Source organism: Elephas maximus, chromosome 10, assembly GCF_024166365.1.
Source record: "Elephas maximus indicus isolate mEleMax1 chromosome 10, mEleMax1 primary haplotype, whole genome shotgun sequence".
In the NCBI taxonomy this organism is placed as follows: domain Eukaryota; kingdom Metazoa; phylum Chordata; class Mammalia; order Proboscidea; family Elephantidae; genus Elephas; species Elephas maximus.
The window spans coordinates 31,044,461-31,069,373 of record NC_064828.1 but is presented as its reverse complement, the minus strand read 5'-3'; the positions used below and the strand labels follow the sequence as shown (position 1 = coordinate 31,069,373).

Below are 24,913 nucleotides of genomic sequence, written 5' to 3'. Positions count from 1 at the left end.
TAGTCTGATCCAGACCTCACAGAGCAAACGGGAACACTAAGGTGGCTCATGGTTGGCATCTCTGGCGAAGCCAACTTCAACACTGCTTTAGCGGATCATCATGAATGTGGGAAAGCTCTCCATGCGTGATGACTCATGATGGAGGTCCTAATAGAGGGAAAAAAAATGAAAGTGTACCTGTCTGCAACTAGCCAGTGACATACCTGGCAGCATCTCAAATCTGTTTCCCAGGAGCAACTTTCTAGGGGAACAAATTGCACAGTACTTCTGTAAATCGTTCAATAATTCTGCATGGACTAGGGGTTTCTTTGTGGCTCGCGGTAAGTATAGGTAGGAAGATGCCTTCTCAGCTTCTTCCATGCTTACCTATTTTTCCCACTCCCTTACTATCTTCTTAATTAACAACAACAAAAAAAAAGAGTTGGTAATCTGAATGGACAGAGAGTCATGGGGCAAGTTTTACTAGTGAGCATAGTGACTTCCTTAAAGCTCATCACTCCCATTGTCATTCTTTCTCTGGTTTCTTCTTGCTACAAGCCTGGGGATCACCTACACTCAGGATCAGTTTCCTTCTTCCCTTTCCTCCTTCCCTGAGTATGCATCGGGGTGGATAACTGGACCAAGACATCCTTGTTTAGTCGTAGCCCTACTATTAGCTCACTGAAGTAAATCTTTTTTTCCCCTCTGGACCCCAGCTTCCTAACCTATAAAACCAGGGCGATAGGCTTGGTCATCCCGAAGTCCCTTTACATTTATGACTGTCTCGACGAGTTTTCACCCTGTTTAGCGGTGTTAGGCAGTGGGATGAAGTTTCCGGCTATGTGTGGGTGGGCACCCCTAAGAAAGTCATGTCACTGAGATCTGATTTAGCTCACATCTATCCTCTCAACACAAAACTATGTTTGGACATCTGGTTCATCCTGTCAGACTTCAAACACACTTCTAGGGCAGATTTTCCTCTTGAAACTAGGCAGCCTCTGAGAAGCAAAGCTGGCAACTAGCCTCCACCAGGCCTTCTTCTGCTTCCTTGCCCCAGAGAGCTCATGGGATTTTTATCTTGGCTCAGAACCCACAGAGGGGAGAAGCTGATGTGGAGGCAAGAACAGGCCAGCAAGGAGAGAATGCAGGAGTGGGTCAGAAATTTTCTTAGTTTCCTTGGAAACAGATGCGTAATGTAGGTGAAGGGCTAGGTTCTGCTTCAGGCCTGCATGTTTGGCAGCCTCTCTTCCTCAGCACCCTCAGACTTCCTCTTCCCCTCCCACAAGCATCATGGAACAATTATGATAGTGCACTCTTATCTGCAGGGGATGCTTCCCAGAAGTCCAGTGGATGCCTGAAGCCACATATAACACTGAACCTTACATCAACCCAAAACAAAAAAACCCATTGCCCTCAATTCTAACGCATAGCAACCCTACATATACAATGTTTTTTCAATACATACATATCTATGATAAAGTTTAATTTATAAGTTAGAGACAGTAAGAGATTAACAATTGTAACTAAGAACAAAATAGAATGATTATGAAGTAAAATAAGGGTTATGTGAACACAAGCGCACAAGGACATTCAATCTGATAACCAAGATGGCTGCCAGATGACTGATGGGCTTGGTAGTGTATATAGCATGGATACTGGATTAAGGGATGATTCACCTGCTTGGCAGGAGGGAAAGGGACACTGCAAGATTCATCACACTATTCAGAACTGCATGCAATTTAAAAGTTATGAATTGTTTATTTCTGGAATTTTCCGTTTAATATTTTCAGACCACAGTTGATGGTGGGTAACTGAAACCAGAGAACATGACACCATGGATAAGGAGGGACTAGGCTGTACTTATAGCCTCCAAGTACCCTTGTGATTCCTTCTGTCAATGAAGACACTGGGAGATGTAAGACCATCAATTCTTCCCTCAATAAAGCATTTCTTTTTCTAGTTATTGTCTGTAAAATCCCCAAGACTACTGGTAGACACTGAAATTCTTGTCATAAGAGTAGGTTGCAGGTTAACTTTATCTGTTGTATCCTCACCTGAGAAAAGTAGCCAACTGGAAATTACAGAGACTTATGTGTATGGATGGCCCACACCATTGCTTGGGTCATTGGACCTCTTATGAACCTTCTCATTATACTCTCTAACTAATTCTTTCACATCTCTTGAATGGAGTATTCTCAGTTATTAAATCAATGCTGTATGTGCCATCCCTCATCTCCTAGACCCCAAAATCACTCAGCATCCCATCGCACATCTTGGACTAGTGCATTGGAGTTTGGTATTAGTGAAGGTAGAAGGGAAGCCTGCATCCTTTACCTCTTCATTCCACGAATGGAAAGAAACTGATCAGGACCACTTATTTTATGACTTTCAGAATAGAATTATTGCAATCTCAATGAAAAGGGAAGAAAGGTGTGGATCCAGTTTCCTGGAATCAGGAAATGAGAGAGACTCAGTGCTCCAAGTGCCCTGTAAGTATCATTGAGGCAAATCTCCCATAATTCCCTGCAATAAACAGTTTAGTTCATCATTTTAAAGTTTACCATTGTTGCCACTGTCATTACAGGCTTGTCTAGATGAGTGTTTTTCCCTCTGCTATTTTTGAGACTTTCAGAGAACTAACGATCAGGAAGATGGCACAGGACCGGGCAATGTTTCATTTTGCTATCCATAAAGTCATCATGAGTCAGAGTCAATTCATCAGCAACTATAAACAAGAGAAGTCTTCTGTAAATATCCAGCTGTCCCATATTGTATTACTAACCTTCCTTCATGCCCAAACTTTAGTTCAAGAGTCTTGGACCATATGTGGTAACTCTGTCTTTTCCTCCTAGTGGTAGGATGGGTAAAATGGAATAAGATAAAAACCAAGGAATTATGAAAATGTGTCATGGCAAAATAAAGGATAGAAAAAATAGCTTTTACATTTTATCCTACTGTTAATTGTGTCTGATTTTCTCCAGGGCTTTTAAGAAGCATAATCTTCAAGTTAGAGATCAATATTGTCAGTTGTGAAAAAACAGTGTGGGGACGGCATCTGACCTCAGCTTAGTTCATAAGGGGGAGGGAGAATCAAGAACCCAAGGCTGATTCTATGAGGGGAAGATCAGACATGCCTCCTCTCTCCATCATCTTTACCAATTCTGATACCAACCATCCCTCCCATGACACTCTGCTTCTCTGCTGGGTTCGATCATTCATTTCAATGGCTACATAAAACTTACAGGTAATACTCAGGATTATGGGATTTATTACGGAAGTAACAAGTTACAATTCAGGTTCAGGATATAGTTCTCCCATCAGGACAGGTTCTTCTTAGCTGTGCCTGCAGGGCACACCTCTCTCTGGCCCTCGGCCTCTGCCCTGCTCCGGCAAATGTTACAATGCTCTTTAATCTGTCCCCATTAAGTGCCCAAATACACCCCACTCTGCCAGTAAGCTTCGGCCCAAGGGCACTCACCTTTCTCGCTCCTGGCAGATCTCTTTTGCGGGTTTCTTTGCCACCCATTCTCACTATCTTGTGTTAAAGCTCTCTCTCCCTTTCTCAGTCTCTTGGTTCCTGAAGCTTCTCAGTGCAGGGATTCTAGGTCCAGAGGACTCACTCTACTCTTGGCTGTCCTTCCTTGATGATGGTGGGATTCTCTCTTTTCCTGCCTCCGGGATGGCTCATTTTAAGCCCAGTGGAATGGAAAACTGACCAATCCCCTTGGTGGGCCACATTTACCCTATTCACACAGTCCCACCGAATCACTTGCATAAGAGCCACAAGACCATTTCGAGAAAGCTCATATAAAAGCTATCCATCACCCTGCACACTAGAACAGAAAAACCATCAGAAGTTAAGAAAATAAATGAAAAATGGGGGGAAATTTTAGTCCTAGATTTATTGAAGGTGGTGGGTACCTCACATTCCCAGTGTTAATGGCTATTTTGAGCCATTAATAAAATGTGCCTGTGACTGAGCACAAGCTTGTTTCTGGGGCCCTCTGGCTACATAGTAGAGACACCCTGAGGAACGCTAAGGGTCTGTAATGGTTCTGTCTGAGGATGGGGTTAGATGCATAGAGTGGAGGGGCAGAAAAGGAAGAGCAGGGAAAATGCCTTCTGCTTTATTGGCAGAAAGGAGCCCTCATGGCGCAGTGGTTAAGGGCTTGGCTGTTAAAGGAAAGGTCGGTGGTTCAAACCCACCAGCAGCTTCAGGGGAGAAAGATGTGGCAGTCTGCTTCCGTATAGATTATAGCCTTGGAAACCCTATGGGGCAATTCTACTGTGAGTCAACAACTAGCACAGAGCTACAGCTCTTGCTCTTTCTGGCCTTACAGAAGCTGGTCCAGAGTTATGAATCAGCAGTTACATTGCCCTGTGGCTTAAGCTCTTGGTTTCAAAGGCTAAGGCTGAAGCTGAAGAGCAGATTTTGGCTGAATTCTGGGTCTGTAGCTACACTTTTGTGCTTCCCTGTGGAGGTCTGACCTCCACTGGATGCCACAGTGGTGGGGACTGGGAGATTGCAGAAAGAAAAGGAGGGTTTGAGTGGACAGCCGGGCGTCTGCCCTCCCTGGGACACCTGGGAAGGATGAAGGACTTCAGAAACTGTAAACAGAGCTGAGGAAGTTGGTCCTGCTCCCTGCAGAGGTTCTTGTGGAGAAAACCAGGTGAGTCACTTGCAAGTATCAAATCAAGATTGCAGCTAAAGGGAGCAGTATTAACCATGTGTCACTGCAGGGTCAAGTGGTCTTAGTTATCTAGTACTGCTATAACAGATTACACCTCGAATGAGTGACTTTAACCATTAGCAATTTATTTTCTCACCACTTAGAAGTCCAAATTCAGGGTGATGGCTATAGAGGAAGACTTTCTCTCTCTGATAGCTCTGGAGGAAGGTCCTTGTCATCTTCTAGTCCTTGGCTATAATGTGCCTTGACATCTATCTTCTCCCATCTCTGCTTGTGTAATCCTTACTTAATCTGCTCTTTTATAGCTTGATTTAAGGCATATTTTTTTTTCTACACTAATACAGCCTCATTAACACAACAAAGAAAACCCATTCGGAACTGAGATTATAACCACAGGTACAAACCCATTGCTAAGGAGTTGATTCCAACTCATAGTGACCGTATAGGACAGAGTGGAACTGCCCCATAGGGTTTCTAAGCCTGTAATCTTTACAGAAGCAGACTGCTACATCTCTCTCCCATGGAGCTGCTGGTGGGTTCCAACTGCCTACCTTTCAGTTAGCAGCCAAGTGCTTAAACCACTGCCCCACTAGGGCTCCACCACAGGTATAGGGGTTAGGATTTATAACACATATTTTTGGAGGACACAATTCAATGCATAACACCAGTGTTTATAATTCAGTGTGCCAACATATGATCTTCGTTTTCCTGAGGGCTGTACATGAAAGGGGCCATGAACATTAGAACAGAAGCTGGAAGAGTGTGTGCTCTGTCAGCTCTAGAGAGGGCAGAATCAGAAATCTAGACAGCCTAGAAGATCAGGCAGAGGCCCCTGCTTGATTTCACGAACATGGTCAAAGAAGTGAGTACAGAATCAGAGTAAAGGCCAAGTATAAATCTGAAAAGGATGGATTTGAAGACAGAAGGGACCATCAGGATGCTGAAGTAGAGATGATCAAGTTAGGGCCCTTGAAATGTGTATTTTATTTTATGTCAATTCTACTTCAACAAAGCTTTTAAAATGTGCTTCGTCCTCTCCCTTGATCGGGGGCAGTGTTGGGGGTGGGGTGTTCCTCTATATGTATGAAGGCCTTTCACAGTTGCCCTGAGTTGGGCCAACAGCAAAACTACAAATGATCATAAATAAATGTGGAGAACTCCATTTTTCTAGTTAAGAGGAACTTTTAAATGCCCTTAGTCACCACAAAGTGTTTCCTTAGGTGATGCCAATGGTTTGCACTCGACTACTAACCTAAAAGTTGGCAGTACTAACTCACTGAACAGTACCCTGGAAGAAAAGCCTGGCATTTGCTTCCGTTAGAATTACAGCCAAGAAAGATCTATGGAGCAGTTCTACCCTGTAACACACGGAGTCACCATGAGTCAGAATCACCTCAATGGCAACTGGTTTGGTTAGTCACCACTGCAGTTTTGTCAAAGGCATAGTAGATCAAACTCAGGGAGAAGGGGCCTGCAATTACTGGCTGAAAAGCCTGAGCTTCTCCTCTTCCCTCTTTTCAAATGACTCTGGCTGACTCCCCAGCCCTATACCCTGGCTCCATACCTGCCACACCAGGATCCCCAGTGTTGTCATTCAGCTCTCTGCTTGAAGACAGGGCAGGAATTGTTGTGGTACATTGGCATCCAGTCAGCATCCAGGGCACGGAACTGTTCTAATCCCTCTTGAAGGGTGTAAAGCAACAATTGCAACCCCAGTATTCAATAAATATCTACTGAAGGACTGTTGTGGCCAGTTACTGTCCCAGGATGAAAGACAGGAAATTGGGAGCGAGCCAATAGATGGGCTCTTTGAGGAGGCCTTGTTTTAGAGGAAGAAAAAAAAATTCTTAAAGTTTTTAAATAATTCCCTGGCGACACGGAGAGAACTAACTGTATTCTGTACCAGAAATTTTATTAAGCCTTGTTTATATGCATGTTTATATTTATTCTATTTTATTTAGGAGATGAAACCACTCTGAAAGTAACACTAATCACCTTGTATTGCAAAATCTGGTTTTTTTGTGTGTCTTTCCCACTCAACTGAGTGGGAAGGCAAAGGGCAGAAACCAGTTCTTGTTTACCTTTGTATCTGTGGTGGCTTGCAGGGTAGCAAACAAAATAGAGCTCGGTAGGTTTTTTAGATGAATGCGAGCAGGTATAACTTCCTGAGCTTAGTACATAAGGCTACTGAGTATCTGCAAAGCTAAGCATCTTGCAAAGGTAGAATATGAATGTACTGAAATTGCCTTTTTAGTTTTTTATTTTGGCATAATTTCACATACACAGAACACTTGGAAAAATTGTACAAAAAAATTCCCATGTATCCTTCATTCAGATTCTCCAGGTTTCCACATTTGCTTTATTATTGTGTGTGTGTGTGTGAGAGAGAGTGTGTGTATTGTTGACTCTGCTTGCTACACAACTCACAGTGCCAAACTGGCAAGCCAAGGTCCAAGGTCCAGAATCATGCACAAAAGCACAATTTACATACAGACATTGGATGGAACAACACTTTACTCACGTAGAGAAGGAACAGAACAAGGTCAGCTTCGATGGCAGATAGTGGTGTTGGTCCCCCATGGCCAGTGGATCACTCCCTGCAGCCAACACAAGGCTGGTGTTCTGCTTGCACCCCTCTCATGCTGCAGGCAAGGGACCTCATTCCCTTCCTGCCAGGAACATATGTAGAAATGGGGCTGGCCAGGTGCCATATAACACACGCACTTAGCTATTAGACATTTATTTCAATTTCTATTGAAACAAAATTGTTATCTAATCGACAGGCCATATTTATATGTTGGCAGTTGTTTCATTAACATCCTTTATAACAGCAGAGGAAACCCTGGTGGTGTAGTGGTTAAGTGCTAGGACTGCTAACCAAAGGGTAAAAAAAAAGGGTAGGCAGTTCAAATTCCCTAGGCGTTCCTTGGAAACTCTATGGGGCAGTTGTACTCTGTCTTATAGGGTAGCTATGAGTCGGAATCGACCTGACGGCACTGGGTTTTGTTTTTTTTTTTTTCTCTGTATAACAACAGAAAAAGAATTTTTTTTTTTCTGGTCCAATAGCCAATCAGAATCACGCAAGCCATTTAGTCATGTCTCTTTAGTCTCCCTTAATCGGGAAAAATCAGTCTTTCTGTGCTTTCATGATCTTGATACTATTGATGAGTATTGGCCTGTTACTTTGTGGAATGTTCCTCAATTTGGATTTGTCTGGATTGTTTTTCCTCCTGATTAGGTTTAGGTTATGCATTTTTAGCAAGAATGCCACAGAAAAAATGCAGAATCCTTCTCAGTGCATCATATCAAGAGGCACCTGATGTCTGTTTCCTTACTGGAGCTGTTAAACTTCAACTACTCGATTAAAAAGGTGGTGTCTATTAGGTTTCTCCACTATAAATTTTTATGTTTCCATTTGTAATTAATGAATTCCTTGGGGGTGTGCTAGAATTTTTACCATTACACCACTTGATTGTCTTAAAATGGATTCCAATACTTACTTTTTCACCATCCTTCTGGATTCCTGTTATGTGATGATATAGTCAGCATGCCGTCAATGTCCTCAGTTAAGTCACACACAAAAACATTGACCTGGACAAGAGGGTGTAACAGACATGTCCCTCGTCATACCTCCTGCCTAGAATTCACTAGTTTTTTCATACACATATCCAGCTTTTATTGCATAATTCTCATGGGAAATTCATGTTTTTATGTGCTTCCAATACAAAAATGAATTAGACATAATCTAGTCCTTCAAGTACCTTGCATTCTAATTGGAAACATGTATACATGTCTTAGTCATTTAGTGCTGCTGTAACAGAAATACTACACAAGTGGATGGCTTTAACAAAGAGAAATTTATTTCCAAATTCAGGGTGACAGCTCTAGGAGAAGGCTTTCTGTTGCTGTCGTCTCTGGAGGAAGGTCCTTGTCATCAAGCTTCCCCCAGGAAGGAGCTTCTCGGCACAGGAATCCCAGGTCCAAGGGACACACTCTATTCCGGGCACTGCTTTCTTGGTGGTGTGAGGTCCCCTACTCTCTGCTGGCCTCCCTATCCTTTTATATCTTGTAAGATAAAAGGTTTTGCAGGCCAAACCCCAGGGAAACGCCATTTACATAGAATCAAGGCTGTAAACTGAGCAAGGGTGTTACATCCCAGGCTAATCCTCTTCAGCATAACCCAATCTTGTCTCATTAACCACAGGCAGAGGTTAGGATTTACAATATATACATTTTTTGCTTTTTAAGAAAATTATATTAATTGCAAAATAGAAGACAACCACTCAAAACTGGGAATCATGGCCTAACCAAGTTGACACATATTTTTGGGGAACACAAGTCAATCCATGACAATATACAAGCATCTATAGTGTAAATGCTGACGATTGATTCTAAAGATAGATCAAGATCACATGCAGCCTAGTTACTGTTGTTTCTCCCGCTTCTACTAAGTAAATGTATCTCAATGTTTTTTTCCTTAATGCCTCCCCTAAGGAGCCACTTTAGATATTTTTTTCAAATTCTATCCTTCTCCCATGAATTCAAATACTGAGAAATAAGATTTTGTCCAATGGGTTGAGTTTTGAAAGGCCACAAGAACCAGTAGTGCTCCTGTTGAGAATGCACGCACAAAACACAGTTCCAAGAAAGTGCTCTTGTTATTCCTACTGCATATCTTCTCACCACAATAGTCAACTACTCCCTTTTAACCTTAGGATAAATTCTGAATGCCTGGGCCTAACAGTTAATACCCCTGCTGAAGGAGAAGTTGATTGAAAAATACAGCAATTACATTCTACAAAATGCCTGACCGGTACTCCTCAAAACTACTAAGGTCATCAGAAACAGGAATGGTTGAGAAACTATCACAGCCAAGCGGAACCTAAGAAGATGTGACAACAAAATGTTATGTGATGTCCTTTTTGGGACACTGGAACAGAAAAAGTAAATTAGGTAAAAAGTAAGGAAATCTGAATAAAGTATGGATTTCAGTTAATAATAACCAAAAATAAAAGAGAACACTCTTCTGCCCTATGTCCTTGGGAGTGAACACTCTGGGATTCTCTCATGGTGAGTTCCTTTGATTAAAAGAGTTAGTAGCTCAAGCCACAGCCTTAGTGATTCCAGAAAGAACTTATTTACTTAGCACAACAACCTGTACTGAGATAGGGGCTAATGTTATTTCATCAACTGTCATGAGCTGTCGTTAAGAGGGCGTTTTAAAACACAACCCCAGAACGGGAAAAATTTCTCCATCTGTCATAAAAACTGTTATTTGTTATGTTGCTCAATATCTCCCTTCTAAAAATTTGTGTGAGAAGCTTCTTACCCTTGGGATTTTTATGTCGTAAACTTGAAAAATATTTGAATTTTTAAATCATTCTGATTAGGTTTCAAATCATGGGTCTGCCCTTTACCAGTTTTGTTCTTCAGGTAAATTCATTTCTGAATCTCAGTGTCTTCATTGTCTTAGTCAGGATTCTCTAGAAACATAACCTGTGGTATACATATTGCCTGAGTTATCTAGTGCTGCTATAACAGGAATACCACAGGTAGGTGGATTTAACAAACAGAAATTTATTTTCTCACAGTTTAGGAGGCTAGAAGTCCCAAATTCAGGGCACCAGCTCTAGGAGAAGTCTTCATCGCTCTGTTGGCTCTGGGGAAGGGTCTTATCTCTTTATAGCTTCTGTTTGTTCTTTGGTCATCTTCATGTGCTATGGCATCTATCTTTCTCCGACTCTGCTTCCTTGTTTAGTCTACTCTTTTATATCTCAAAATAGATTGATTTAAGATAGATGTTACACTGATACTGCCTTATTAACGTATCTAAGAAAACAATTTCCAAATGAGAGTCTCACAACAGGTATAGGGGTTTGGATTTACAACACATAATTTTGGGGGACACAATTCAATGCATAATAGTCCACCCTTTGGATTCCCAAAATATATGTCCTTCCCACATACAAAACACCTTTACCCTATCAGAAAATCCCAGACATCTTAAATCAACTCCAAGTCCAAAATTTCATTTTCTGAATCATCTAAATCAAATATGGATGAGACTTTCGGCTTATTACACCCTGGGGCAAAATTTCTTTTCATCTGTGAACCTGTGAAATCTAAAAGTTATCTGCTTCCAAATTACAATGGTGGAAAAAGCACAAGTTAGACATTTCTATTACAAATGGGAGAAATTGGAGGAAAAGAACAACTAACAGGCACCATGCAAGTCTAAAACCCAGCAGAACAAATAACATTAGCTCTCAAGTCTTGAAAATAATCCTCTATACTCTGAGACCATCTAGGCAATGATTCTGCCCTCCAGGCTCCGGGTGTTGGCAGTGCTCTCCGGATTCTGGGTGTAGGCCCTTTGGCCTGGGGGAAGGCCCTACCTTCTAGGCCCAGGGCATGGAAACCTCACCCCCTTGGCTTTAGGTAGCCCAGTTCTCCTCGTGCATTTCACTGGCGACTCCACATCCTCAGCTTTGGGTGGGGACCCCATTATCTTGGCCTTTGGGCATGGCAGCCCCACCCCCTCAGCTTTGGGTGACAGTCGCATCCTATTGGCTCACCTGAATGGCAGCCAAACACTCTGGAACCAAGTTGGTGGAATTCTGACTTTTTGAAACATGGGAGGCTGTGACTCCCCCCTTTGAAATCCAGGAGGCTCCACTCTTTGAGACCTAGGAGGCTGTGGCTTTCCCTTTAAAACCTAGTCAGCCCTGCTTCCAGTGTTTCTTCCAACATTTCTGCTGATCTCCAGGCTGTTCCTGGGATAGTTCTTTACTTTTCTTGGAGGGAAACAGATATAGCTTCTTTGACCTGTTTCCTGCCTGTAGAATTCCAAGAGATAGACAGCTTTTCTTCCTTTTGTCCTGTCTGTTCCCTTCAGTCTGATTTTTCTGGTGTGATAGCTGGTTAGATCCATTGGTCACAGGCTTAATCTCTTTAACAAAAAATTGAGTCACCGAGTCCTTGGTGGGAGTTTTAGGGCACATGTTCTTAGTTTGTACAGCTCTGATTTCATCGTGCACAGTTCATTTTTAAATCCATCTCTTTCCTCCCACGTTTTAGTCTAAGCATCAAGGAGAAACCATGCTGTTCCTTTAAGATCTTGCTTAGAAATCTCCTCAGTCAAATACCTGAGTTGATCACTTACAAGTTCTATTTTACATCAGATATTTGAACATAATTCAGACAAGTTCTTTGCCACTGCATAAAAAGCACCATCTTCCTTCCAATGTCCAATCACCTGTTCACCATTTCCTTTTCAAGTCTCACCAGAAGCACATTTAACATCCACATGCCTAGCAACATTCTGTTGATGATAGAAACTCTCATCACAACTCCCAATTCTTTCTGACCCCTCATTAGAATCGCCTTTGACGTCCTCAATTCTACAAACAGTCCCTTCAAGGTGGTCTAGGATTTACTAATTTTCACCTTAAAACTCTTCCAGCCTCCACCCATTACTCAATTCCAAAACCACTTCCACATTTTAGGTATTTGTTAGAGTAGCACCCCACTCTCTGGATCTTAGTGATCTAGCTCTGCTATAACAGAAATGCCACAAGTGGGTGACTTTAAGAAATAGAGATTTATTTTCCCACAGCATAGGAGGCTGGAATTCCAAATTCAGGGCACCGGCTTTAAGTGACAGCTTTCTTTCTCTGTCAACTCTGGGGGAAGGTCCTTGTCTATTTACAGCTTCTATTCCTTGGCTCATTGGTGATCTTCATGTGACCTGGCAGCTATTTGCCTCCGTTTCTGCTTACTTTCTTAATCTGATTTTATATCTCAAAAAACATTGACTTAATATACACTCTACATTAATACATGCTTATTAGCAAAACAAAGAAAACCCATTCCCAAATGGCGTTATGGGACTATAACCACAGGTAAGTATAGGGGTTAGGATTTACAAAATGTATTTTGGGGACACTTTTCAACCCATGGATACACGCATAGTGGTTACTTGGTACAGCTGCTAACCAAAAGGTCAGCAGTTCGAATCCACCAGCCGATCCTTCAAAACTCTCTGGGGCAGCTCCACTCTGTCCTATAGGGAAGCTAGGAGTCAGAATCGACTGGAAGGAATGTTTTTGTCTTTTATTCAACCTATAGTATATATATACATATGTATGTACACAGAGAGAGAGAAGAGATGTTTACTTCAAGGCATTGGCTCACAAGATTCTAGGGGATTGGCAAGTCCAAGATCCATAGATCAGACAAAAGGTGGAGACTTCTGCAGGCTTGTGCCCAAAAATCCAAAGGTTAGGGGACAAGAAGAATGAATAATAAGAGTGTTCTGACAAAGTATCTATTTATAGTCTGAAGGCAGAATATACCCAAGAGAAACATTCTTTTTGCTTTTAAGGTTTTCAACTGTTTCATCGTGATTGTGATGCCATTGATATATGGAAGATGATCTGCGTTGAGGCCAACTCATTTAATCATATGTCGTTACACTCAGGTGTAATTACTTTGGAACAGCAACCAGGTTCATGTTTTACCAAACAACCCTGAACCATAGGCTAGCCAAGTTGATGCATAAAATTAACCATCACATTTGTCTATAAATTGATAATAATTACCTTGCAACAGTGCTGATTCTTTACTTCTCAATTAATCAGCATGATTTCCTCAGTAAAATCATCCCTTATCCCCTAAACTTACTCAAATTTCTTGTTAATAGTCTTATAACTCTGTATGCTCTTTATTGATAGCATTAAACTAGTTTGTCATTATACATCAAATCAGGTGATTATTTGATTACTATCTGTTCCCTGAATTAAGCCTTAGATTCTCCTACTTCTCCTTTCCAGTGAGGGCTTTTTGGTCACGCAACTGCCATCCCCACACTGGGGGTTTCCTTTGTAACCTTACCTCAAATATGAAAAAACAAGACTTCCCCTATTTTAATTAACACTGACTTAGGTAGGCTGGATTTTGAAAAAGAACTTGACAAAAATATGATTATTAGTTAAAAAAAAATATTCACAGTATTAAAAGAGTCAATAGAATTGTTTTTAGATTGTATAATTTTTTTCTTCAGAAGGAACTAAGCAAATATAAATCTAAGACAATAAGTAAAGCTGTAAGAATAATATGATGTTCTACTGGCCCTATGTCTTAGGCTGAATTCTCTAGAAAAGCAAAACCAGTGAAGTGTCTGTCTCTATGTATATATACATAGAGACAGAGAGAGAAAGAGACATTTATATTAAGGAAATGGCTCAGAAGGTTGTAGGGGCTAGAAAGTCCCAAGTCTGTGGGTCAGGCCAAAAGCTTCTCCTGACTCATGTAGCTGCAAGGGCAAGATCTGCAGGTTAGACAACAGGCCTTTGGATTATAGGCAGCGGAGGCTAACAAATCCCAAAATCTGCAGGTAAGTTGCTAGCTCAAGTTCCAAGAACCAGAGGTCATAGGAACATCCCAGAGGCCTCCAGGACAAGAGTCATCTTGGAAAGCTGCTGCATGGGCACTGCAGTTAATATATCCCCACCTATGTCTGTGAATTAACATGAATCTTCTCCCACCCAAGAACTTTTAAAACCCGAGGCTAGTCTTTTGTTCTGTAAGATGGGGATAAGCATTGCCTTAGGCCCTCCTCCTCTCCCCTTGGAAGCCTCTTCAATAAAGCTTTGCTTCTGTGAAAAATTCTGCTTGCCTTACCTACTCGGTCCTGTCCAGTGAGAGACAAGAACATTATTCCAGTAACAAAAGCTCCCCAGGAATGCCAGTTGCCTTATATGTCTTAGTTTGCTGGTATTGATGTAACACAAATACCCCAGGTAGATGGCCTTAAAGAAAAGAAACATGTTTTCTCACAGTTGTGGAGACTAAAATTTCAAATCAGAGTCTCAGCTGTGTTGATTCCTTCCTTGTAGGTGGTCTTGGGTCTTCTCTGGTTCTGTGACTTGCAGACAATCCTTACATGGTTTCTGTCTCCCCCCGCCTCTGTGTGTATGAGTTTCTGTGTCTAATCTGCTCTTTTTATAACATCAAATTAACCACAGTTCAATCTATAACAGACGGGATTGAAGCACTGGCGTTTTCTCAAAACTCCTGTCAAAGAAAAAATTGCACCGCACAATGTTAAAACAGTCAAGGACAATTTTATTCAAAAGGATTATTTCACAGGAAGGGAAAGGACTAAGGAAAGGGAGAGAAGTAGCACTACAGTATGATGTGGGGAGAAAAACCAACTCCTACTCTGCTGGTGACAGCCAAGGCAGCCAGGAGCTGCTCCCCTGCTCCTCCTGTCCATCAGCGAACAAAACCTTAGGCGATGGCAATGGGCGTGGCTCAGCTGGGAGCTGTTCAGACCAAACAGAATTTGCCCCTTCCTGACCATCCTCCTCAAAGTGCTGGGCGTGGTTCAAGCCAGTCAAACCCAGGTTACTAGCCTAATGCCAAAGAAAAAAATGCAATTGTCTTATGGTGTGCACAATGTTTGTATGTACTTCCTTGTGAGAACCCAGTGCCCTCGAGTGGATTCCGACTCATAGAGAGAAGTGCGAGAAGGTATAAAAGGTTCTACCTCCCTTTGTTTGGGGAGTTTTATTTGAGGTATACGCCTCCTTGCTCCTTGCCTGTGCAGTTTTGATGCTCTTCCTCCTCACAGTCTGTGTGTCTTTGTTGATTGAGGAATCACACTGAGCAGGACCAGCTTTGGGTAACACTGGGGAAAAAACTTGGAGGTTTTGAAAAGAAAGTTAGGGGGATCAGTTACTGGAATGACAGAGTGATTTACTAAGATTATCATTGGGGCCATTTTGTTTGGAATGCTTTCTTTTCTTATGATAAGGCTGTGTGAATCATGGGAGACTCAGGGCAAGGAGTGGGTGGGGATAGGGATCAAGCCCTGGAATGTGAAGGTTGAAGGAGAGAGGAAGGTTGGGGAGATAACAAAGGAAAAGCCTATCTAAAGTTTTATTATACAAAAGAGATCTTAAAGCTTTCTAGGTCAGTTGTTTATTGTAAACCATTCTCTGCAACAAAAGGGTTGTGGGGGATCGGGGAGGCTCAAACAATCGTCGCTGTCCAGGATCCTAGGGCTCCAGTAAAATCTCACTTTGCCATTCCCCTGTAAATCTAGTACGAAGCTAAAGTTGAGAACCCCTGGATCATTTTCTGAATCCATTTCTAAGCTTTGACTACTTTTGAATCATCTATAATGATGACAGATGATTTAAAAAAAAAAAAAAAATTTTTTTTTTTTTTAGGGATATCCAACACCACAGGGATATATCTAAGGAACTTTGGACTTAGTGGATCATCTTGGCTTCTTCCACAATAGATAATTGCATGCAGAACAGGAAAAGAAAACCGGGGGAGTTCCCACCTCAGACTAGTCCACTTCTAAGGATTTGGGCATAAAGGATGGTCCAAAAGTTATGCCCATCCTTGCTTCCTCCCTGATCAGAGACAAAAAAATGGCTCAAATTGTTTGGAGGGCATTGGTGTGGGAAGGTGAGAGAAGGATTAGATATTGTTGCTGCAATCCTTGCCTAAAGATGGCACTAATATTTGTATTTTTTGTCTTTAACCTTATGTATTGACAAAATACTTACAATTTTAAGGTCATAGGAAAAAAATGAGATAGAATGCACACCTCAGAATTTATCTAGCTAATTTTAAGTAATATTTCATATTTCTTACTATTTCTGACTGTTCAAAAATTTCTGTAGCCCAGATCCAGCAGATTCTTCAACCCACGAGGCCCCTTGAGTGTCCAAAGTAGTCGTTTGGGCAACTGAGTTATTTGACTAACAGAAGTACAATCATTTATTAGGTTGCCTTCTCCAAGAGCTTCTGGAAATTTCCAGGTACTACTTAAATGCTACATAAATCTATTCTGGAGGCCAATGCATGTTATCTGAAGATCTCCTTCTCTGAGGCTTCTGCTACTTTCCTACCCTGGTTCATACCAAATGCTATCACAGACCCTTCCCTTCACTCCCCCACAGACTTTACTTCAAGACTTTGACACTATAAAATGTAAACGCAACACAGTTTAAAGCTGAATAGTATTGAGATCCTCTGGGTGAGTTTGAACCACTAACCTTTCGGTTATTCCCGAGTGTTGAATCGTTGCACCACCAGGGTTCCCTTGGTGCTACTTCTGCCTTCTATTTAAAATAATACCTGATTAAATATAGAAACAAACAGAAAAGATCTGGGACCCCTTGGTTGCCAGTGGCAGAATCTGTGTGAAAATTTTCATCAGATCCCTATAAGGGATCAGTGCCACCTCCATACAAAGACAGTGGTTTCAAGGGAAATGTGTAAATCTGTGAGCAGAGTTGAAGGAGCAGAGGACTGTCTTGCTCCAAAGTCCCAGAAGAGTCAGGGGTGAGGAAGTGGCAGAGACCCCGGGGAATTAATGAAATTCAAAATTTGTCTAAGGACCTAAGGCCAAAATAGTTTCTCTTTGAGTATTGGCAAATGCAAGCCTAGATAAGAAAGTAGCAGCATGAAAAGATTTCAAACACACTCTCGCTCCTTAGAATGCAGCAGAAAGAGGTTTTATTGCTGTGAATACAGTGCAACAAAGCTTGCCCTCTTTCTATTGCCTTCCTTCAAAACATACAGAGATCCAAAAGAGAGAGAAATTATTTCTCTTGGTCCCAATTTTGGTCTGGTATCCTGAGCACTCTAATTCTTCCAATACATTTCTTCTTCTTCTGTAGGAACCAGGGAAAGAGAGAGAAGAAAAGAAAAAGCAGAAGAGATCCTAAGAGTACCTGTGCCAAGTGAGAGGAAAACTGATAGAAAACTTAAATGATCTTATCTAAGTGCACAGGAACTAACGGATAGGGAGGGTCTCCCGTCTGAGGGGGATCACAGGCAACAATGAATGACTTGTATAGGGCAGCATTCTTGTAGGTGCATTTAGGATACTTTCCTGCAGTGAGTCTGCAATGAGTAATGTTAACAGGGTTTTGGCTCTGGTGACAGTTGTTCAGTCCATTCTTGCAGGTGATGTTTGTCAAGTTACAGACAGCAGTCACGTTCTGGAAGGAGTCATGCAGAAAGGTATTTACAGGCTTACAGTGCTGGATATAATTGTTTACACCCCGCATTGCTTGATTGCATAGGAGAGGACTTGGCAGTAAATGCTGGATTTGAAACCATTGAGCCTTGGTTAAATTCGGAGGCACAGCAAAAAGCGGATGCATCGGCCCCCATAATCCCAGCAGCAATAGGAGGTGAGGAAAGCGTCCCAGAAGATCTAGCACCATCTTTCCTGGGTAGAGAAAAGGAAGATAATATTAATAGTAGAAGTAATAAGAGGAGAATGATTAATTGTAACCACTTGGATGTTAGTATTTGTCTTTAAGATTTTATAGCTGTTTTTTTTTTAAGCCATCTTCTTTCTCACTTGAGTCTCACAATACTATGAAGAACCTGAAGCCCAGTGAGGAGGAATAGGAGATAAACAGACCTTTCCTCTCATTGGCAGACTCCCTTTTTCTCTTTGTCCTGTATTCACATATTCAGTGGCCTCTGTGCCAAAACCCTGGTCCCTTCCCTCTTCACCTTCTGAGGTGTTCACCTTTGATCTATCTGACCTTGATCGCCCACCTTGCCTTTCTCTCCCCAGCCTAGAGCCTTCTCCACTCACCAGGTCTCTGTGTTGGGGTCCTACTGAGGATGGAAGCAGTCCTTAGTCTCAGGCTCCGAGGCCTTTGTGTGTCTTTCTTCTCTACGACCTGTCAGAGCTACCCATGTAGGGCAGAGGAAGAAGGGTTTTAAGCCTCTGGAAAGAGAAACCCAGGGCGTGGCAGAGGAACTTCTTGTGCAGAGCATAGAAAAGACTTTCCGACTTTCAAAACTGCTTTCTTAAGTGGTATCAACATTACTGTAACATCAGAAAAATAAGCCCATTTTAAGAAACCACATGACCCAAAACTCACAATTTTAAGGAACAAATGACTTCCTGATATCGGTTGAGTGCTTCCTTCATAACATCAGGCTTTTGTTCTTTAAAGCTCTATGATTTCACTTCCTTAGGAGAAAATATACCATGCTACTCTTATGTAATAACTGCCACCTCCTTGTCAATGTTGTGAGTTCAACAATAGACTTGAGTGAGTTATTAATTTATGCATACATTTATTGGGTCTGGTACTGGCCTACTCAGATTTAGGCATTCAAGATTTGATGAGACAGGTAAGTAGACAATTACAATGTACACGAATAAATATAGATAGAAGGTACAGTCGTGATAGAGGAAATCCCAGGTGACGAGGTGGAGGGGAAGGCTTATCAGAGGGCACACAACACCTGCACTAAGTTTTGAGGAAATCAGAAAGAAGCTAGCCAGTGAAGAGGGTGATGAGTGCACTCTAAAACGAAGGGACTATATGTGAAGAGACCCAGAAACATGAAGAAGAGCAAATTTAAGGGATGTGGCTCTTGAACCTGTTCCTAACTTTCCATTAATACTGCTAATCCTTGTATTTAGAACCTCATCACCTCATGAGGGGTCCCTGGTACCTCAGTGCTTAAGTCTTTGGCTGCTAACCAAAAGGTCAGCAGTTCTAATCCACCAGCTGCTCCTTGGAAACTCTATGGGGCAATTTTACTCTGTCCTTTTTTTTTTATAGAGTAGCTAGGAGTTGGAATCCACTCACTGGCAAACTTTTTTTTTTTTTGCTGGAGGTACCTCATGAGAGCTCACATAAAAGTCTCCTATGTGGACTCCCTGACTCTAGCCTTTTTGCTTCCAATCCATTTTACATATTACTTCAAGACTAGTCTTCCCAGAGCATAGATTTGAACATAGGACAAAGTGGAGACTTTATCCCAGGTATCAGGTAGAAGCCTAGCCTTGGAAATTAGGGCATTTTGCCAAAATGCTTTTAATGGCTCCAATTATCTACAGGATAAAAGTTGATGGCTGTTAGCCTGGCACTCATATACCCTATGCTACAGTCAGGTGTAGTAGGTCAGTCCCTCCTCTCTGCAGTTCCACAACTTGATAGTACCTCAAGTCCGCTACAACAGAAAAACATCATCAAGTTTGCCATGCCCCTGGGCAAGGATCCTCAACCCTGGTCTCACACCAGAAATTGCCTACGGAACTTAGAAAATGTCAGTATGCCTCCCAGACCTACTGAATCAGAATCTTGGGGAGTGAGGTATTTGCATGTCTCTGTTTAATAAGCTCCACAGGTGATTCTGTGGTTGAGAACCATTGTTCTTGGCTGACACTGGCTATCACTAGATGCCCTAGTTTCCAAGGGTGGGCTTCTACCTGATACCTGGGATAAAGTCTCCACTTTGTCCTGGTTCAGGTAGGTGGATTCCTGCTTTGTTTCCCTGAGTTAGGAGTAGGGCATTTGGAGGAGGGCATGAACAAGGGAGCCTATCTCTCATCTCTCTCTGAAATTTTCCCCAACTCAGAATCTCCTGAGTAGGGAATGGACTCTGTTGGTTGACTTGGTCCTTGTTCTAGCACTACAGTACTGAAGCAAGTTAAGGGCATCTGGGATGTGTGTCTTATAGGACATCTGTTCAGACACACTGCTTCCCTTCCAAATCCTGTTAAGGATTTAGGCCTAAGTCCTACTTTTTGATCTATACCTTTTCCTAGACCTTTTATATGTTTGCTGACTGCATATCAGAATATACCCTTTTCTGGCCTGCTGAGCTTCTTCTGTGTCTAGCAGCTGGCCAGTGAGTGGCCAGAACAGTGACTCAGAGGCTGGCACTATGTGATGAACTACAAGTTTCTTTGTGAGGTTTAGTTTCTGCAGAGCTGAAGCACTGATACTCCAAAGGGCCCCACTGGTCAATTTAGGAATGTGATATCTTTGTGTATGTGTGTGTGAGTGTGCGCGCGCTTTAGGTGAAAGTTACAGCTGAAGTTAATTTCTCCTAGAAAAATATATACGCATGCTCTTCTGTGACACTAGCTGCAATCTCCGGATTTCTCCTCCTTTCCAATCTGGGCTTCATGTGTCCATCCAACCAGTTGCTGTCCCTTCCTGCCTTCTCATCCTGCCTCTGGACCGGAGCTGCCCCTTTGGTCTTCTGTATAAGCTTGAACTAAGAAGCACACTTTTTATGAGTATTATTTTATGTTTTATAGTCCTGTCTGATCTTTGTGAAGAACGGGCTTTGGGAATGATTTTAGTTCTGTGTTGACAGAGCATCCATCTTCTAGGGTTCTTACAGTCTCAGCCAGACCATTAAGTCTAGTCTTTTTATGTAAATTTGAGTTCTCCTCCACGGTTTTCTTCTGTTCCTTCAGGGACTCTCTGTTGTGTTCCCTGTCAGGGCAGTCATTGGTGGTAGCTGGGCACCAGATTGTTCTTCTCGTGTCAGGCCAATGGAGTCTCTGGTTTATGTGGCCCTTTTGTCTCTTGGGCTAAGATTTTCCTTGTGTCTTTGGTGTTCTTCATTCTCCTTTGCTCCAAGTGGGTTGGGACAAATTGATGCATCTTAGACGGCCTTTCACAAGCTTTTAAGACTCCAGATGCCAATCACCAAAGTGGGATGTAGAACATTTTCTTCATAAACTTTGGTATTCCAATTGACCTAGATGTGCCCTGTGATAATCATTTTTTGTCCAATTGCTAGGTCATGCTAATTCTTACCACTCCCTCCTTTCTTTCCACAATAATCTTGAGAAGCTACATGTAGTTCCTTGTAGAAATCATAATTTTCCATCTTCTGAGGGGAAAAATTATCCAAGACTTGTAAATGGGGAAAAGTAATTACCAGTTGTCCTTTCATCTGGAGTGCTGAGGGTTGTCTAGCAGACCACTGGGGATTAACAGACTCTGTAGAGGTATGCATCCTTTTTTTTTTTAAATTGCGGTAAATATATACGTAACAAAACATTTGTCGTTTCAACATTCTTTACATGTACAATTCAGTGACATTAATGATGCTTACCATGTTCTTCAACCATCACCATTACCTGTTTCCAATTTTTTTTTATCACCCTTAACAGAAGCTCAGTATCTCCTAAGCAATAAGTCCTCCTTTCCCCTTCCTCCTCCTCACCCCTGGAAACCATTAATAAACTTAAGTTTCTTTACCAAAAAAAAAAAAATCCATTGCAGTCGAATCAATTCCGACTGATAGTGACCCTAGAGGACAGAGTAGGACTGTCCCATAGGGTTTTCAAGGAGCTGCGGGTAGATTCAAACTGCCCACCTTCTGGTTAGCAGCCATAGCTCTTAACTACTGTGCCACCAGAGCTCTGAGTCTCTATACACTTGTCTATTCTAGGTATTTCATAGAAGTGGGATCATACAATATTTGTCCCTTTCTGACTGAATTATTTCACTCAGCATAATGTTTTAAAGGTTGATCCATGTTGTAACATGTATCAGGGTTTCATGTGTGTTTTATGGCTAATATTCCATTGTCATGCTGAATAGGCTTAGTGGAGCTTCCAGGAGATGGAGTAGGAAGAAAGGCTTGGTGATCTACTTCTGAAAATTATTCAGTGAAAACCCTATGACTCACAACTGTCTGATGAGCAACTGATTATGGGGATGGCACAGGACCAGGCAGGGTTCATTCCATTATGCATGGGGTTGCCATGATTTGGGGACAACTTGACAGCAACTGGTTAAAGAACTTTCATGTTTCATTTAGGATAGGCACCTAGTGTGGATAGCAGATCTCAAAAAATTGGATGGTGTCATTTTTTGGCACGATCATACTGCTCATCCTGAGAATCACAAACATTGCAATTATATTAGGGAATGTTGGTCGCAAGCAACCCACGCTAGTTTGAGTTAATTTAAGGAGAAAAATTTTAAGTGGTTCTGGAAGTGGGAGAGATTACACTATGAAAAAATAGAGATGAATAATCAGTTTCTCGAAATAAGTGAAAGTCAAGAAGCTTGGGCACTTGAGCTGAAGAGCAGGGCCTCATGGGCATGAATCTGCTTGAACTGTTATTTTTGGGTTTGTTTGCTTATTTTTTTGTCTATCCTTGCATCACTGCTTCAGATTCAGACTCCCAGGAGTGAGTCTAGTTAGCCCCTCCTGGATCTCTTGGCCACCACTTGGCTCAGTAGACCAGACTGAGAACCTTGGTGGCAGCCCCCCCAATACTGCACACAAAAGGGGAAAGAAAGATGGTTCCTCAAGTGAAACAAATAGGTATCTGACTAAGAGGAAGTGGATGCTGGGAAGGTCGAGGTAACACAAAGCTATTACATGGATTGTCCTTGAAATATGTACATCCTCCTATACTGTTTTGAGCCATCTGCTAACCCTTTAATAAAAAACAACTTTTAAAAAGTTTTCAAAATGAGCTATTTTTGGAAACCTACATTTTGAAGCAATATTTGCTAAGTGAGAGAAACAGTCAGTATTCCCTACATGTAAATTGATAATTGATGGAAAATTACTGGATTATCATCAATCTCTTGTGAGTTTCTTTGGTTATAGATGACTTCTGCTTATCCCCAGGTGCTCTAAGAAATCTCAAAGCTGAGGAACCATCCTTGGAATATGATGGCCCAACCTAGATTCACTGGCCAGAGTTTTATAAAGATGTGCCACCACCTAAATGCAAGTATTAATATTTTGGTCCTGTTTGTAATTATTTCAAGGCTAGAGTCATTCAACATTGCAGGAGGCTGAAGAACACAAGGGATTTTAATGTTTAACATTTTCCCGCCCCCTACCTGCCCTGCCCTAGGCAAAATTATAAGAATCGAGTGTTTCTCTGAATTCTCCACTCTCTTGATCCTTCTCTCCGCCCATCGTTATGGGTTAATTTTTGTCCCTAAAAAGATACATTCAAGTCCTAAGCTCTGGTACCTGTGAATGTAGCCTTATTTGGAAATAGTCTTTGCAGAGGCAATTAGCTAACATGAAGTCACAGTAGAGACTGCCTGAATCCAAAATGCCGGGTGTCCTTATAAAAAGAAGAGAGGAGGACTGACACACAGAGACAGACAGACAGAGAAGACAGCCATGTGAAGGCAGAAGACAGAAGCCATGAAACGCCCGGGACCACTAGAAGCTAAAGAGGCAAGAAAGGATTCTTCCTCTAGAGCCTACAGAGAGATCATATCCTTGCAGGCACCTTGTTTTCAGACTGCTAGCCTCCAGAACTAAGAGAGAATAAATTTCTACTGTTTTCAACCACCCAGTTTGTGGTACTATGTTATGGTAACCCAAGGAAACGAATACAACCACTTAGCAAACAAAATTTTCGCTATCTCTATTTAATTGCCTTCAGAGCCTTTCCTTCTATTTAGTTCCTCTTCCCTCCAACAATATTAACAACTTGAAGCCCCATTCTTGAGGAGTGTTGAATTGTAAAGTACTCCCACCCTACAATATTGCCCTCCCAAGTGAAAATGGATATTACCAGATGAATTCATTTGTGCTCTTGACTTCTACTTTATGTTTTCACCCCCAGAAAACATAATGCCTTAAATCATCTAAAATGCATGTGGCTCCTTAGAGAGGTTTTAATGAAACAGTTCAGTAGGGAGCTCTGCCCTTCTGTGGCTGCTGGAAAAGGGGCTCTTTTTGACTCTGGAAGTTTATAGCTTCCTCACAGAATAACAGCCTACTGTTTTTTATATTAGAAATTCCTACGCTCTTAAACCAGAGAGAACAGATGAGGGGTGGACACTTGTCATGTTTCTTTTTTCAAAAGCCAAAATTAAAGTATCAAGTCAAAGGATGGGAAAAGAAGAAAACCAATTTTGACTAAGCACCTACTATGAACCAGGAACTAAGCTACATATTGCACACTCAATCAGCTCTGCCCAATCCCAACCTCAATCTAAATGGAACTCAGCATGTCCCCACAATCTATGCCTAGCACACTACCTGGTCACAACTTGTGCCCAGCTTAGCACATAAACATTCACATACTCGTCATAAACATAAAATATATCACACACAGTAGAAACACGCATATAACACACCTTAAAGCTACACAGAGCACAACTCACATCCAAGCATAATCTATAGCACACCCATAGCACCTATACCAATAACACAACACATACTCTCACTTATCACATACAAATGTCACACATATTGGGATGGTAAAGTTTTTACAAGGAAGAGAAGATTATGTGACTTGGGTAGGCATAAGTAGAGTTAACATTAGGAAATGTCCTGGGCTAGTCAAGAAGAGATGCCATGAGTTGAATCTTGAAAAAAAATGTAGGACTAAATCAGGCCAAAGAGGACAGAAGGGTATTTCAGGGAAATTTATGCTGTAAAGAAACAGT

At 41.7% G+C, this 24,913-nt stretch overlaps 4 protein-coding genes and 1 pseudogene across 7 annotated transcripts in view; 2 read left to right on the top strand and 3 right to left on the bottom strand.

Annotated features, from left to right (window-relative positions):
* LOC126084014 (ribonuclease K6-like) overlaps nucleotides 1-24,913 on the bottom strand; it is a 152,685-nt gene that overhangs the window by 95,066 nt on the left and 32,706 nt on the right. The window contains exon 1 of one of the 2 annotated variants that reach the window (XM_049898154.1): nucleotides 6,235-6,282. The exons of the other annotated variant lie outside the window; for it this stretch is intronic. The gene's annotated coding sequence lies outside the window, so the exon portion shown is untranslated. Of the gene's footprint in view, nucleotides 1-6,234; nucleotides 6,283-24,913 lie in introns of those variants that run through there. 2 annotated transcript variants of the gene reach the window in all.
* LOC126084013 (ribonuclease K3-like) overlaps nucleotides 1-24,913 on the bottom strand; it is a 90,529-nt gene that overhangs the window by 32,924 nt on the left and 32,692 nt on the right. Inside the window, exon 1 of one of the 2 annotated variants that reach the window (XM_049898147.1) lies at nucleotides 6,235-6,268. The exons of the other annotated variant lie outside the window; for it this stretch is intronic. The gene's annotated coding sequence lies outside the window, so the exon portion shown is untranslated. Of the gene's footprint in view, nucleotides 1-6,234; nucleotides 6,269-24,913 lie in introns of those variants that run through there. 2 annotated transcript variants of the gene reach the window in all.
* The window catches only part of LOC126084011 (ribonuclease pancreatic-like), a 55,358-nt pseudogene that overhangs the window by 6,251 nt on the left and 24,194 nt on the right, over nucleotides 1-24,913 (top strand).
* Nucleotides 1-24,913, top strand: part of LOC126084010 (ribonuclease pancreatic-like) — a 159,058-nt gene that overhangs the window by 125,187 nt on the left and 8,958 nt on the right. Inside the window, exons 4-5 of one of the 2 annotated variants that reach the window (XR_007518905.1) lie at nucleotides 2,372-2,468; nucleotides 2,564-2,896. The exons of the other annotated variant lie outside the window; for it this stretch is intronic. The gene's annotated coding sequence lies outside the window, so the exon portion shown is untranslated. Of the gene's footprint in view, nucleotides 1-2,371; nucleotides 2,469-2,563; nucleotides 2,897-24,913 lie in introns of those variants that run through there. 2 annotated transcript variants of the gene reach the window in all.
* Nucleotides 17,185-18,482, bottom strand: LOC126084012 (ribonuclease K6-like). The gene is made up of 2 exons (XM_049898145.1): nucleotides 18,307-18,482; nucleotides 17,185-17,928 (listed from the first exon to the last, which is right to left on the bottom strand). The coding sequence occupies exon 2, from the start codon at nucleotides 17,921-17,923 to the stop codon at nucleotides 17,459-17,461; it is 465 nt and encodes a 154-aa protein (XP_049754102.1). The 5' UTR covers nucleotides 17,924-17,928; nucleotides 18,307-18,482; the 3' UTR covers nucleotides 17,185-17,458.